Source organism: Sitophilus oryzae, unplaced genomic scaffold (genome assembly GCF_002938485.1).
Source record: "Sitophilus oryzae breed Bouriz unplaced genomic scaffold, Soryzae_2.0 scaffold_1167_pilon_pilon, whole genome shotgun sequence".
In the NCBI taxonomy this organism is placed as follows: domain Eukaryota; kingdom Metazoa; phylum Arthropoda; class Insecta; order Coleoptera; family Curculionidae; genus Sitophilus; species Sitophilus oryzae.
Window position 1 is genome coordinate 226,286 of NW_022145801.1, and position 15,126 is coordinate 241,411.

At 34.2% G+C, this 15,126-nt stretch overlaps 2 protein-coding genes across 3 annotated transcripts in view; both read left to right on the forward strand.

The window, feature by feature from the left end:
* The window catches only part of LOC115888133 (E3 ubiquitin-protein ligase RBBP6-like), a 74,154-nt gene extending 62,975 nt beyond the window's left edge, over nucleotides 1-11,179 (forward strand). For both annotated transcript variants that reach the window (XM_030907723.1, XM_030907731.1), the window contains one exon: nucleotides 8,589-11,179. In XM_030907723.1, coding sequence (XP_030763583.1) covers nucleotides 8,589-10,788 — 2,200 coding nt within the window. In that variant the 3' untranslated portion in view covers nucleotides 10,789-11,179. The remainder of the gene's footprint in view (nucleotides 1-8,588) is intronic.
* Nucleotides 11,180-12,762: 1,583 nt separating this feature from the next.
* LOC115888001 lies at nucleotides 12,763-14,002 on the forward strand. Its single transcript, XM_030907582.1, has 2 exons — nucleotides 12,763-13,038; nucleotides 13,124-14,002. The coding sequence occupies exons 1-2, from the start codon at nucleotides 12,763-12,765 to the stop codon at nucleotides 14,000-14,002; spliced, it is 1,155 nt and encodes a 384-aa protein (XP_030763442.1).
* The last annotated feature ends 1,124 nt before the right edge of the window (nucleotides 14,003-15,126 follow it).

Sequence of the window (15,126 nt, forward strand, 5' to 3'; positions counted from 1 at the left end):
GCATGACTGGTAGTACACATTGGTCGAATGTTTTCTTCTTAGATTTGAATATGATTGAGTTTCTTCCATAAGTACTCCATAGTAACTTAATTCTACTGTTGATTTCTGGTAGTAAAAATCCCGAGATGTGTATTAGTTGTCCCAACTATATATACAGGGTGTCCCAGAAATAAGTGCAACTATTTTACGGGATGATAGATCTCGATAAAAGAATCATTTTCTCTTTATCGTTTTTCATATAAGTCCAAAATAACGGAGTTATTTTACTTTGAAAATTCCCAAAAAAAAAATGATTAAATAAAAAATAATTTAAAAAATAAAAAAATTAAAAGGTAAAATTTTAAGAACCACTGGATCTTTTCTAGATTTTCTTTCTTGTAAATTTAATCTAATACCTATGTTGCCATATTATCAAGAAATTATGTTTTTTAACCAAAAACTAAAAAAAAAAAATTTTTTTTCAAAAAATTTCGAATTTTCAAATTCTTTTTAGCGAAAAAAACCTCATAGGCGTGTTTTTTGGGGTTGAATGCTTTTTATGTTTATTAGTCCGTTGCAAGTTACTTTTTTTGCCTTTAATTTCAACTGACATGTTCACACTTATCCTATTCGATTTGACTGTCAGTCTTGTTCCATTGTCTATTCAGTTATAATTTAAATTCATCGTCACTTTTCATCTTCGATATTTTGTTGACTTCTTGTTTTTGACTTATTTCTTTTCGTAAGAAGTTTGTTGTTTTTACACAGAATTAGTCCTTGTCCAATGATGAGACCCTATTTTTTAAGTAGGGTTTTATATTATTAAGGAGTAGGTATATAAAATCAAACTGAGAATATACTCATAGAATTTGGTTTCATATTCGATTAAGACCTTAATTAACTCAATCGGGGAACAATTTTTGACTGATATGTATGAATAATAGTCACAGATGTCGACTGAATGAGACTGAGATGCTATGGCAACGATATTGGAATTGATATGTGAGTCAAACGAGAAAAGGAAAGATTTCGACAGATGTAATCCCATATTTGACACAAAAGAAGCTTTTGAATTAAAATAACGGACAACTATCACTGTCATCTAAAGCCTGTTCACTGAATCTGGGAAGATTTCGACAGACGACGTCCAAAAAATTACAGAAAATACAATTTATCTTCGAAGTAAAATGGCAGAAGCAGCTGTGGCTGTCATAACTTTTCTCGTCGGACAAACTTTATTCTAGCACTGGAAAGATTATAACTAAAGTTCTGAAGGATTAGCAGCTTCAGTATGAAATATGTAAGTTGTTTTAGCTGTCACATTTCCAGAAGAGTAAACGATATTGATTTTTTTGCCTATATTAGTGCCAAAATATTCTTTGGATTATACGGAGTGAAATAAGTAATGCTGAGATAACCTACTGTAAAAATAATCATCTTATTTTAGTGCGAGAATAAAAAGTAAAAGAAAAATTGAAAAATCTCGAAGGAGTATCGACAAGACTATCGTTATTTAAATGTTTTCAGGATATTTTTTCCAGAAATCTTTTATTAAATATTCTTATCTATTTTGTTAAATATACAAATGAACAGCACATAGTGAAGAAGCCTATATAAATAAATGTAGGGTATGCTTTTGAAGTGATCAAATAATGTGAGTTCCGTAGTAGTAGATATATCTTCTTTTCCAGTATTCTTGTCCATTTTATGGTTCTTCATTCTGTCGAGTCCTGTGCTGTGATTGATATCAAGTCATTAATCTTTACAAGCTACGCTCATGGTCACCAGTATGTTTGTTTAGTTTTCTCTGGATACCTGACTTACTCATTGTCACTTCGGTTGTGTCATTCCTTTTATAATAGCTTACTTCGGGTTTTTCTTATTACCGATTGTGAATCGTCATAGAACTATGATATGCACGCGCAGAAAAAGAATACGTAGCACTTCTTTTTTATCTACGCGTGCGCTGTAGAGTTTTAAAACGGTTCAGAATCGGCGAGAAAAACTCGAAGAAAGCTTATATATTAGCCTTATTACTTGGTTTCATTTCATTGTTTTTCTATCATATTATATTAATCTATTCGTTACAATAATTTTTTGTTAGGGCATGTTAAAAACTGGAAACTCAAATAGCACAGACGGTGCTGGATAGGACCAAACCAGAGGAAAAGAACTGAAGAACTACTTTAAATAAGTTTGAATCGGCACGTATGATTACAGAATGTATGAGAACCCTTCTAACTGGCTAAATAGATGGTTTAAAGACGGAGACTTTCATTGGAAACTGTACCAAGCAATCAGAACCAGTAAGGCACATTCTGTGTTCTTCTTTCAATCACATGCTAATACAGAGCGTTGGCGACCTCTAGTCTCACAAGTACTAGGATGTACTTGTGAGGTGTGTCATCAGTGTTACACCAGTACACGGGACCTACGTAGGTTGCCTTTTAAGTTTTTAGAATCGCTTGTTTCTTCGGTTGTACTGGACACGTCGCAATCATTCCAATAGAGGATCGAAGAATTGTTAATGCCGAATGGTATACAACAATTTGTTTGGTTTTAACAACGGTCTTCGATGAAATAAGGAAAAAGAACCAAAAAACTCTCATCATTCTTCATCACGACAATGCCAGCTCCCATATAGCATGTCAAACAACAAGATTTTTATTTGAAGGAGAAAACCATCGAATTAATGTCTCATTGTCCGTATTTGCCCGATTTATCGCCTAATGACTTTTTTTTTGTTTCCCACTGTGAAACAAAAGATCCCGGGCAGCGATTTTCATCACCTCAATAAGCTGTTGAAGACTTTCGAAACCATGTTTCATATCAGCTTTAGAGCGGAATAAATGTTTCCAAAATTGGTTTGAGCGTATGCAAAAATGTATAGACCTTAAGGGCGAATATTTCGAAAAGCAATAAAACACTTCGTTGTAAAACACTTGTTCGTTTCTGTTTCACATTTTGTAAAAACTTAATCTCAGAAGATACTTGCAACCAGAAGTAGACTTAAGGATTTGAAAAAATATTGTAATAAAGAACGTGCACAATCCGGTTCATGGAACAAATGGTACAATACAAGAATGATTGTATATAATTATAATAGAAAGTCTGACAAAAGCAGATTACGTCAAAATTTGATCTATTGTATCAGATTGATAATAGACGGTCAGCATAAGATCATTTCTTTGAATTTAGTAATTTTCTGTTCATCAGCTTTAGGATATGATGTTTGAAACTATTATGCAAGAATCGAATAGCTTTCTGTTCTTCATTAGATTTTTCTTTTACGAAATAAATTTAGATGTTATAGCACCGACAGGTAATAGAGATGAGGCACATTTGAAATTTTGTCGCGAGAAAATTTATTTTTTTGTCAGATTGTCCTCAAAATCGTCAACCAATATTACAGTTAAGGTTGGAACCTTTGGTGTTACAGCAAAATAAAACACTAATTCACCACAATACTCCAAAACACTTTTCTTTTAACAATGGATGTGCATCTCGCTGATAGCATTATTGGCAGATATCATTAAAGTTGAAAGATTAAAAAAAGGTGATTAAAGCGAAAGTATCAGCAGTTTTAATCATCTGCTTATGATGCTAAAAGTTGGTTAGATGTTAAAAGTTCAATGTTAAAAGTAAAGTATTTTAGCAGTATTTGAAGATCAACAAGTGCCATCAACATTATTCTCTTACCTTCGATATAATATGCCCAACATTCAATAATAAATGAGCTAGTATTACTCCTAGTGTCACAAAGTAATACCTGCGAAAAACTGACTGAGTAATCATATTGGAAAGGGGGGTATAAAGACTTATTTAAAACGGCTTACGCAATTGAATGACACTAGAGCTAGACAAAAATTGTGTGTATCTGGTTAGTAGATGCATAAATGCATCTACTAACCGTTTTAAGAATCCAGGTTTTGCATGCATAGGTCATGACTGGTAGTACGCATTGCTCGAATGTGTTTATCATATTGGAAAGGGGGGTATAAAGACTTATTTAAAACGGCTTACGCAATTGAATGACACTAGAGCTAGACAAAAATTGTGTGTATCTGGTTAGTAGATGCATAAATGCATCTACTAACCGTTTTAAGAATCCAGGTTTTGCATGCATAGGTCATGACTGGTAGTACGCATTGCTCGAATGTGTTTATCATATTGGAAAGGGGGGTATAAAGACTTATTTAAAACGGCTTACGCAATTGAATGACACTAGAGCTAGACAAAAATTGTATCTGGTTAGTAGATGCATAAATGCATCTACTAACCGTTTTAAGAATCCAGGTTTTGCATGCATAGGTCATGACTGGTAGTACGCATTGCTCGAATGTGTTTATCATATTGGAAAGGGGGGTATAAAGACTTATTTAAAACGGCTTACGCAATTGAATGACACTAGAGCTAGACAAAAATTGTGTGTATCTGGTTAGTAGATGCATAAATGCATCTACTAACCGTTTTAAGAATCCAGGTTTTGCATGCATAGGTCATGACTGGTAGTACGCATTGCTCGAATGTGTTTTCTTCTTTAGATAAAGTGGCATTTTAGATTTGAATATGATTGAGTTTCTTCCATGCTAACTTAATTCTTTGGTTGATTTCTGATAGCAGAGATCCCGATCTGTATATTAGTTGTCCCAAATATATGTATTCTTCTACTATTTCCGTTATGTGTTATTTATTAAAATGTCTTTTTTTTTCTGTCTACTAGTTCGTTAACATTACTTTAGTTTTTGCTAAATTAATTTTGAAACCTACTTTATTGCTGGATGTATTTAGTTCGTTAATTTGTGTTTGTAGTTCTTCAGGAGTATTTGCTATTAGGACTATGGTATCGGCGAGTCTTAGATGGTTAAGATATTCTCCATCTATTTTTAATACTATGTTGGTCAGTCTAGCTAAGTGAAGACTTCTTCTAGTGTTGCTGTAAACAGCTTTGGGGATATTGCGTCGCCCTGTCGTACTCCTTTGCCAGTTGTAGTGGTTGGGATTGATTTATATATAATTACTCTTGCTCTCGCTTCTTTGTATACAGATCGTTAACTGGACGATTACTTATTGGGGAGCAGAATGACAACACTGCCTATTGAGAACGCATGCACTTATAGGGTTTTCTGCCGACTCGTCCCGTCACCGTCGCGTCGCGTTGTCTCTCGACGAGTGGATCGAGGTTGCCATATTTTAATCATAAAGCTCTTGCCGCGAGTAATAAACAAATTAACAACCTGTATATTCGCGAGAGTTTCTATGTAAGGCCTGTCAATACCTTGATTTGCTAGGGCTTCTATTATTGCCGAGTCGAAAGCCTTTTCAAAGTCTATAAAGGCTATGGCTAGTGGAAGTTCGTATTCTTTTGTTCGGCTGATAGTTTCTCTTAGCTTATGTATGTGATCTATCGTTCTGAAGCCGCTTCTAAAGCCTGCTTGTTCTCGTGGTTGTGCAGCATCTGTGCCGCATAAGCTTCTATATTTATCTACAATTGAATATTTTCATTGAATTATTAATTAAATCATTTTTTAAGTTTTGTGCTTTGTAAAATACATATGAAATTTAAAAGGTTAAAATATCTCAACTAGTCTTTTCTGATCTACTTGAAGGTTAAGAAAATATGTATTCAGATGAAATAAAGTATATATTCCAAAAATTATGAAAGAAATGTTCATTGCTTGCACTTCAAACCAAAAAGAAAACTATAATTCCTATATCTTCTTAAAGTGCCTGTTTGCTTCGAACGTTGGCGATCATTCTGGCTATGCTGATTTTATTAGTTATCTATCATTCGGAGCAATTGGGTGGATGTTTTTCCAAACCAGGCCTAAGATTGACAACCCAAGAAGTTTTTCTTCGTTTTAGGGTTCTTTTCCCTTCTATTTTTCCTTGCAAGATGCACCCCAGCAGCTCGTACCTCCCTTCTCATTATGTGACTCAGATATTGAAGCTTCCGACATTTCACAATGTTGACTAGTTCTGGGGTTGTATTCAATCTCCGTAACACTTTTATTGGTGATCGTGATTTAAGTGTCGATGGAATCTTTTGAATCCTTCTCTATAGCCACATTTTAAAAGCTTGGAGTTTTGATATGCTTCCCTGCTTCAGGAATAATATCGCATGCCAATATAAAAACACCCAAACTGGTTTCAGAAGTTTTCAAGTAAATGTAATCTATTAAGAACATATCAAATAGTTTTCTTAGAAAGAACCCAAGGCATATTATAGTGAAATGAAAAACTATTAACAAAGAATAATGGTAAAAAGTGATTTCAGCTAAAAATGTAGAAAACTTATAATAACAGCTAGTGGAAAATCTGATGCAACCACTCACGGATATGAGCTTACACTTATTTAATAAATATCATAGAAATCAAATATTTAGTATAAAAGCTTATGAATTATTGAAGAAATTAATATTAAATATTTCCATAACTTTATTATTAAGAAGTTAATTCTACCTAATATATACAGTATGAGTCTTAAATAAGTGCAAAATAATTTTAGGAGTAGTATATTTCGACCCTAGAAACCCGCCTATGAAAATTTTTTTTCGCGCGCATTTCTGCGAAAATTTTAAATTTTTTGAAAAAAAATTTGGAATTTTTTTTAGTTTTTAGTTAAAAAACATAATTTCTTAATAAAATGGCAACATAGGTAGTAGATAATTACAAGGAAGAAAATCAAGAAAAGATCCAGTGGTTCTCAAAATTTAAGCAAAAAATATTTTTTTTTTTTTAATTTTCAAAGTAATATAACTCGGTTATTTTGGATTTATTTGAAAAACGGTACAGAGAAAATAGTTTCTTTTATCGAGATCTACCAGCCCTGAAAAGATTTGCACTTATTTAAGATTCACCCTGTACATACAAATAAAAATGCCAAAATAAAATTGCTATTGATACTTTCTTATACTAATGAATTTGAAATTTTATCTTAAGGCTAGACTATGAATTAAAAATAACAATTTGATTCATCAATTCATCAGATACCTCGAATTTTTACCACAAAAAAAACTCTAAACTTTATTCATCAAATCAGGAGGGATTTAGACAGACCTTTTAGAAATGATAGAAAAGACAATTTATCTGTGAATTAAAACAACATCAACTGTCGCTATGATGTATCCTCTCAGCCTAATGACTAACAGGCTTTAGTAAAAATGTACAATTTACAAGGGTTTTCATTCGTTTCATAACCCGTTCAACAACGGTACAATACATTTGTACTACAACAAATAACAGTACTTTAGAAATATTAAAAACAGTACTTTGTTTATCGAATCCTAATTCTAAATAAACAATTAAACATATATTTTACTAAGCAAATGTTTGTTTAACCAATGCACAGAATGTAAAGTCTGCCCGATAAGAGGATTCATGACAAGAATGACAGTGACAATTTTTGTCTTTCATTTTAGTTCACATGTGATTGTATTTTCTGTCATCTACATATTAGTTTTTCTTAGAGCTGGTTTTTATAACCAACTATGATTTTTAGTTTTTCATACAATATAATCTATACAAATAAATAATATTTTAAAATTAACACTTTCAACCTTAGAACGAATGTTACCGAAATAAAAGCATTTTCTGCCTTGCCATGTCACTAAAATATGTATATATTGCCATGTCACTAAAATATACCATCAAAACTCTCCGAAACAATATTAGAATTTCTTTCGGCACACCATTTTTCGTATACTTTCAATGCTATTTCATATCGCCCCCTACTTTTCTCTGGAAGTAAACTGGCTTCTGCTCTTCTTGCAGCTTCTGTAAGTTCTGGTGGAGTACCAATATTAAAGTAGTCTTCGTTATCAGAATTTTCCGACAACATTCTGGCTTTCTATGTTCTATGTTAACGAGAAATTCAAAAGTGTCGCCTAATTGTTTGTTTTGCTGTTGATGATTTGCGCCATAACAACCGCTGGTACCGGTAACTATAGGTATGGAAATGCCAAAACAGAAAACGACAAATTTTCGCATGTTTATTTTTTTTCAAAATAAAATACTGTCCATATTTTTTAATTAATGATGTGGTTGTAAATAAAATAGTATACAACCCTCGGAGGAAAGTTTTCATTATTATCTCGAGATTTAGTTAATCTCGACGCTACGCGTCTCGATTCGCGAACAATATCAATCTCTCGACAGTAATGAAATACTTCCCTCTTAGATATTTAATATACTATTTTAAGATTACACAAAATCAATTACTATATGCTATAATGTTTTCTTTAAACACTTTGGACATATGTGTAATCCAATCATAGCAGTACAGTCAGCTGATGAATGTATTTCAATGAGTAACATCATTCTATGCATAAATATTTTGAAGTATTATGGTTGTAACATAAGAGATTTTAACCTAAATGACATATCTAGTCATGTTGTGCTTTTACAGTCCAATATTGACGTTTCTAACTAAATAAAAACAATTTCTGTACAGATATATAAAACATTTAGTAACGATAGTCTTTGTCCAAAGAGGTAAAGTTGTGAAACGTAAATTTAAGAGGCATTTTGATGTATATAGACTTGTATTTTATTTAGATCTTAGGACTGGAAATATTTCTCGTTTCTAATAATATTTTTCTCTTGTCTAGATATCCACCTCGAGATTATCATCCGCCTCACATGCAAAACGTCCCTCCAGAAAGAAAATACGCCGATGTCGCCCCTCCTGGCATCGAACAACCTCCCATTCCTGGCCTGGAAAGTGAACTCCCACCCGATTTGAACAGAGACAAGAAGACTCCGGAAATTAGAGAAAAAGATAGAGACAAATATCCCAGAGAAGATGATAAGGACAAAAAGGATAAACTTAGACGAAGGGAGGAGAATAAGAGATCGAGGTCTAGGACGCTTTCGCCCGAGAAATGGCGAAATCCTAGTCCAAAACCGAAAGACGAAACTCCAGATCGGTCGAAGAGGAGACGAATTTCGTCGGAATCCAAAGAAGAAAGAAGAAGAGATAAAGAGAGGGCTCGGGAGTATTCTGATGATGACAAAAAGAAAAGCAAGGAGAAAAAGAAACATAAAGACCGAAAAGACGAGAAGAGGAAGAAAAAAGACAAGAAAGATAAGCATCACAGGAGAAGTGACAGGAAAGAGAAAGAAAAGAAAGACGAATTTAAACAAGTCATACCAAGAGCAAAAAGCGGTAGCGAGGACGATCCTGAAATATCTCGCAGAAAATCAGACGAGAAACATAAACATAAGAAGGACGATACTAGGAAACACCCAGAACAAAAAGAACTAACTGAAGAAGAAGAAAAACAACTCGAACTGAAAAGACAAGCCGAAGAACGTAAAAAGGAAGAACGCCGTTTAAGATTCATCGAAGATGAGAAGCGCAAGAGGGAAGAAGAAGCGCGCAAAGAAGAGATCAAAAGAAAGGCCATTGAGGAAGCCAGGAGACTCCTCGAAGAAGAAGAGGAACGCCGAAAGGAACTAGAAGCCCAAAAAACCGCCGAGCTTCCTGATCTCTACGACAAAGTAATACCGGAAACAGAAATTGATAAGGAAGTAGTAGAGAATATTCCTAATATGAATGTCGAAGATACTGAACAAGTATTCGATACAAACCCTGAAGAATTCAAAGAAAAAGAAGATGGTGAAGTTACCGACGATCAGGAGCCGGTCGTTCACAAAGAGTTAGAGGAAGAAGACAGTGGAATTCTAGAACTTCATTCCGACATGGACATCAGGCTCGAGGAGAGTGACATAAATATACTCGCTCCCGTGCCAGAGAAGTCTAAGTGGGAGGTGGACGAAGACGGGCAAATTCAAACCAGTCCCAAAGACCTCAAAGATCAGGGATCGGATTCAAAACCAGCTAAAGTCTCTAATGAAGTCTTAAAACGCGCGGAGAATGTCATTTTTGCCAGAGCCATTAACTCGATTAGACCAATCGAGATCAAGAAGATCAGCGGTGATAGAGCCAAGCTGTATTCCGATGACAAAAAAGAGATAGTGGTTGAAGACGTCAAGGTTGCGGATGTGGTTGTGGAAAGACCGAGGTTGTCTGTTAAGGACAGGCTAGGTGTGAAAGTTGACGATCCCGACCCGAGGATAATTCTGGTAGAGAATCAGAAGAGTTCGCCACCTTTCACACATAGAGATCGCCGAATAGAAGTTCAAGAACACAGGCGTTCCGATCGTAGACGTTCTAAATCCAGAAAACGTGAATACAGTCGTGAAAGAGACAGTAAACGTCGAGACAGATCTGATAGAAACGCTGATAGAAATAAACGAGTCAGGCGTGATGATAAAGAACGAAGCAAACCAGAAGACCGCAAGGAAAAACACACGAAGAAAACCCCAATACGTAGCGACAGTGAGGAGCACAGACGAAAAAGAAAAGAGAAGAAAACAAAGAAGGAGAAAGAAAAGGAAAAGCCGAAGAAACACGAAGAAGTCAAGGAAGAGCTCGAAGAACAGAAACTGAAACTAGCCACCGAAAAAAGAAAACCGACTTTGGACGAAGCGAACTTCGAACCCGACTACGATCTCGAATTGCACGAGGATGAAACGAGCGACATCGAAAAGGCTTTGAAGAAAGAGAAGGAAGTGAAACGAAGCGAACTGGATGAGGAAAGTAGTAGTTCGGAGTCGTCCAGTTCTAGTTCGGAGGAAGATAAGAGAAAGAAGAAACGGAAGAAGCACAGGAAGAAGAAAAAGAAGGAGAGTAGTAGTAGTAGCAGTTCAGACTCCAGCGAGGATTCCAGTGATTCTGAAAAAGAACGCAAGCGAAAGAAGCACAAAAAGAACAAGAAAAAGAAGAAAAAGTCTAAACATAAGTAAAATCGACGTTTATTATTCCTAAATGTTTGCTTTTAACTCGGTGTATTTATATTAAACAAGCAACATTTTAAAAATTATTCCACTTTATAAATGTATCATAGTATCATTCATAACTGATTTTAAATAAATGGTTTGTAATTCAATACCATAATACCGTTATTAATATTTATATTATGCTATATGTTTAAATAACGGTATAAATTAAATATCTGCAGTAAATTAATTTTTATTGTGAAATTTTAACTGCGGAATATACTCTATATTAATATCAACAAAGTTTCCAGGTTAGAATTGAAAATGTAGCTGTACTTTTGTAAATAGTTTTAGGAGAGCTAAGCCCTTAGTATTGCTTATTATACTATGACTTATCTTAAATAGACTGTTAATACAATTTCTTGTTCTTTTATTTAACTACATTTCCTTTTTTTATTTCAGCTACATAAAACATAAAAAAGAAATCATCTTCTAAAGTCTGTCCAATGAGGGGATTTATGATTGTCATTTTAACTCACAAAACATCCCCCTTTAAAACTTCGTTTGTCATGTTAAGAAATGAAAGTAAATAATAAAGCGCCTCTCGTGTTTGTTCGCACTCAAAAAATTTCAATTAATGCCTGTATATATTTTAATATATTTTTTAAATTTACATTTTTTTTAATTGTAAAGTAATATATTACATTTAAATGGAATATATTACATAACAATTATTACAGGATTACAAGTTTTTTTTTACATTTTTATAAATAAAACGAATTATAAAATTTCAATATATGTATATTTGTCGTAAGTATGAAAAAAGTAAAATATAAAATGGACAAACGCTTACTTACATTGCAATAAAACTTCCACTTTTAGTTTTGCAATCCAAACGCAATATTTCTGTTTCACAAATAAAAATATCCGACAACACTAAAATCACTGAAATTTCCGCGTCTGACAACGAAAACTGAAAAATATAACGGTACTTTTTGTTTTGAACCTGCATATCAACATTACGCTGTACTATTATGTGTTTGTTGTTGAAATAATATAACATATCTAATTATAACTTGTAAATTTTAATATTTTAACATGATTTTAACTACTTTTGACAATAACTAACTTTTTGTTATCAAGATGACATTTTAGACGGCAACTGACATACATATCATAATATTTGAATCTTAAATATGTATGTAATATAATTTAAATTACTATAATGCAACTTTATACTGCAAGCAGGATTTCGCAAAGGGAAAAACGCACTGGAAAATGCAATGTTAATATGCACTCAAGTAGAGATCGGCTTTAGCAAGGGACAAAGTTCAGTTGGTGTCTTCTTGGATATCAAGTCGGCATATGATAATGAATATAATAAATTATGGGAAAGATTTTATGCTTTAGACATTCCATATGACTTGGCGAGTTTAATTATGAAATTTTTAGGGAATAGGAAGATTTATGTTAAGGATCCCTCTACTGGAATGCTAATAGATCCCAGAATAGCCTTCAAGGGTTGTCCACAGGGGTCTCCCCTGGCTCCTATACTTTTTAATCTATATTGCGACACAATCGAAGAAGCCGCTATTGGTCAGGTAAAAGTCTTTCAGTATGCAGATGACTTAGCCATACTATGTACGGGTGAGGACACTGAAACCAACATTGATCAAATAAACGCAACCTTAACAAACATTTCCACCTGGCTAACGGGGCACGGAATGTCAATTTCTCCAGGGAAGTCATCAGCTATATTTTTCACCAGACGTTCTAGCAGGAATCCCATGAGATCTATTGAATGGAATAATCTGAATATAGAATGGAAGTCTGAAGTCAAGCATCTAGGATTTGTACTGGATCGCAATCTGAAATGGACAAGTCATATAAAATACATATGTAACAAGCCGCAACAAGGAATCAATATCATGAGGGCATTATGTAAAACGTGGTTACGGAAGTTGCCTGTTGAGCAGAGCCAATAAAAAAGATCTAAATCAAATGGATAAGATACAATTTCAGGCCCTAAGGATAGCACTGGGAATGATGAGGTCAACCCCTACTATCATCCTTTTATCTGAAAGTGGAGAATTGCCGTTAGATCTGAGAAGTCAGGCCCTGGGAACTAAGCAGGCTTTGAAAGTTTTATCGTATGAAAATCCGATTGGAAACATGCTCATACAACTGTATGCAAGATATAATGAAGCTCCAGACAGTTGGAAGACAGCCCCTCCTCTTGTAGAAGCACTAGATTATGCTGCTCAAATATTGGAACAAGTAAGAGTTCTCCCAAATCGTCCCTGTATATATGAATTTAAGAAAGGAGACTAACAATAAACAAAGTTTTATAAATCTTGCTAAGGAAAAATGGCCAAATAGTGTATTTATTTATACAGATGGCTCAAAAGATCAAGACGGGAAGGTTGGAGTGGGGGTATTCTCAGAAGTCAGCGAACTAAGACACTCAGGTCGAATGCCAGATTTTCATTCTATCTGTTCTGCAGAAGTTTATGCTATATACATTACCCTACTTAAAATAGAACAATATGACATCGCCAAGGCAGTTATATTCTCTGATTCATCAAGTGCCCTAAAGAAGGTAAGCAAAACTGGAATAGACGCTGAAACGGACGAATTAACACTGGTCACAAGAAGGAAATTAATAAACAAAAGGGACGTACAATTAGCATGGATACCAAGTCATACCAACATTTATGGAAATGAGGAAGCAGACAAGTTGGCCAACGCTGGGCGGCTCTTACCTCCCACACTAACACCCAAAGCAGATTATAAAACCTTTATACCAAAAATGAAAGAATTCATATATAATAAATGGAAAGAAAGGTTTGTAGCGATTGGTAGAACGAAAGGGAAAGAATATTGCACTACAGTTCAGCAGCCATACAGGACACCATGGTTCAAACAATATAAATCCTTGACAAAGCAACAAGTAACCACCATGTGTCGACTCAGATCAAATCATTGCTTATCCCCGTCACATCTCTATAAAATCAGAATTAATAGAGATAATTTGTGTCAGTGTGGAGAGGTTGCTGATGTCTTTCATTTGATAATTGCTTGTCCACATAATTATAATCACCAAAAAATCTTATATTCCTATTTCGACAAGGAGATAGAGCAAAACCCGATTTCCCTGCATGACATCCTTTTTAAATTCAACAAGACAGAACACATAAAACAAATCGCTTTGTTTTTGAATGTTAGTAATTTAAAACTCTAAATATTTACTAATAACAAGCCTAACATTAACTTTATAATCAAGAAATAAAACTAGCCGTAAATTGGAAATGTCATAATCACATTTTCTTGAAATGCACAGTAATTATTGGGACTTGTAGCTGTAGCTTCAATCGTAGAATGCATGCATAACTGAATAGTTGCAGAGCTTAAAGCAACCTGTTTAATAGCCTCAATAATTGTTAGTCGTTAAGAAAGATAAATCGGTGAAAGTTCATAAAACTTGACCACCCAAAAAAAAGAAAAAAGAAAAGCAGAAAAGTAATTTGCCAGAATGGTCCTGGCAGCCTAGGCAACGCAACTCTCTCCTGAAAAGGAGAGTTTGAGAAGAAAGAAGAAGAAGAAATATGTATGTAATATAATTTAAATTACTATAATGCAACTTTATACTTAGAAAACATTTATACATTCACAAAATACAACAAAGTCTAATAATATAGTTTGAAAGCAATGAATATTGAATTAAAATTGAAAAAGTTAAGCCCGACCCCTTGTGTCAAAATTAGAAGATTAAATTTTCGCAATTTTTACACCACTTGATGACCGGTAGCACTTGATGACCGGCACCTCTAGTGTTTGTTCGGGCGGTTGGGCTTTTACTCCCGCTTATGGCCATTAAAGAAAAAGTTCTAAAGGGGCATGTTTTGTATTTTAATTGTAGGTAAATTGACGTCTGTCAAGATCTTCACGGACTTTAACTAGAATTTAAAGCTTGATTTTCATGCATCCGTTGTCTGATGATACGTTGATACGATATTAATTTTATTGGTAGAATTTAAAGACTTTGATTGGTTAGAAAATAACGCAGTTTTTAAATTTATTGCATTTTCATGCCTCCGTTTATCGGATATACGTTGCTGTTATTTTATATTTTCGTTTCCACAACGATTTTGCTATTTTACTTATATTTTTATTAAGGTTAGATTTGGGTTAGATTAAATTTGTCAAAAAAGTATCAAAACGCCCGTTATCGTATGAACGGGTCCGTTGACGGGCTGAAGTAAAATATCTACGGATGAAAAGTGGCGCGAAAACGCTGACCAATCAGAGCACCGTCGCGTCGGCGTCGCGCGTCGGTCGGCCCATCGTATCAACGTATAACGGATG

What these genes read in the sequence shown, in the direction of transcription:
- LOC115888001 (XM_030907582.1), top strand. Translation starts at nt 12,763, where the DNA reads ATGGATAAGATACAATTTCAGGCCCTAAGGATAGCACTGGGAATGATG. An exon ending in CTGCTCAAATATTGGAACAA is followed by an intron (nt 13,039 to 13,123) that starts GTAAGAGTTCTC and finishes AATCTTGCTAAG; the next exon opens with GAAAAATGGCCAAATAGTGT.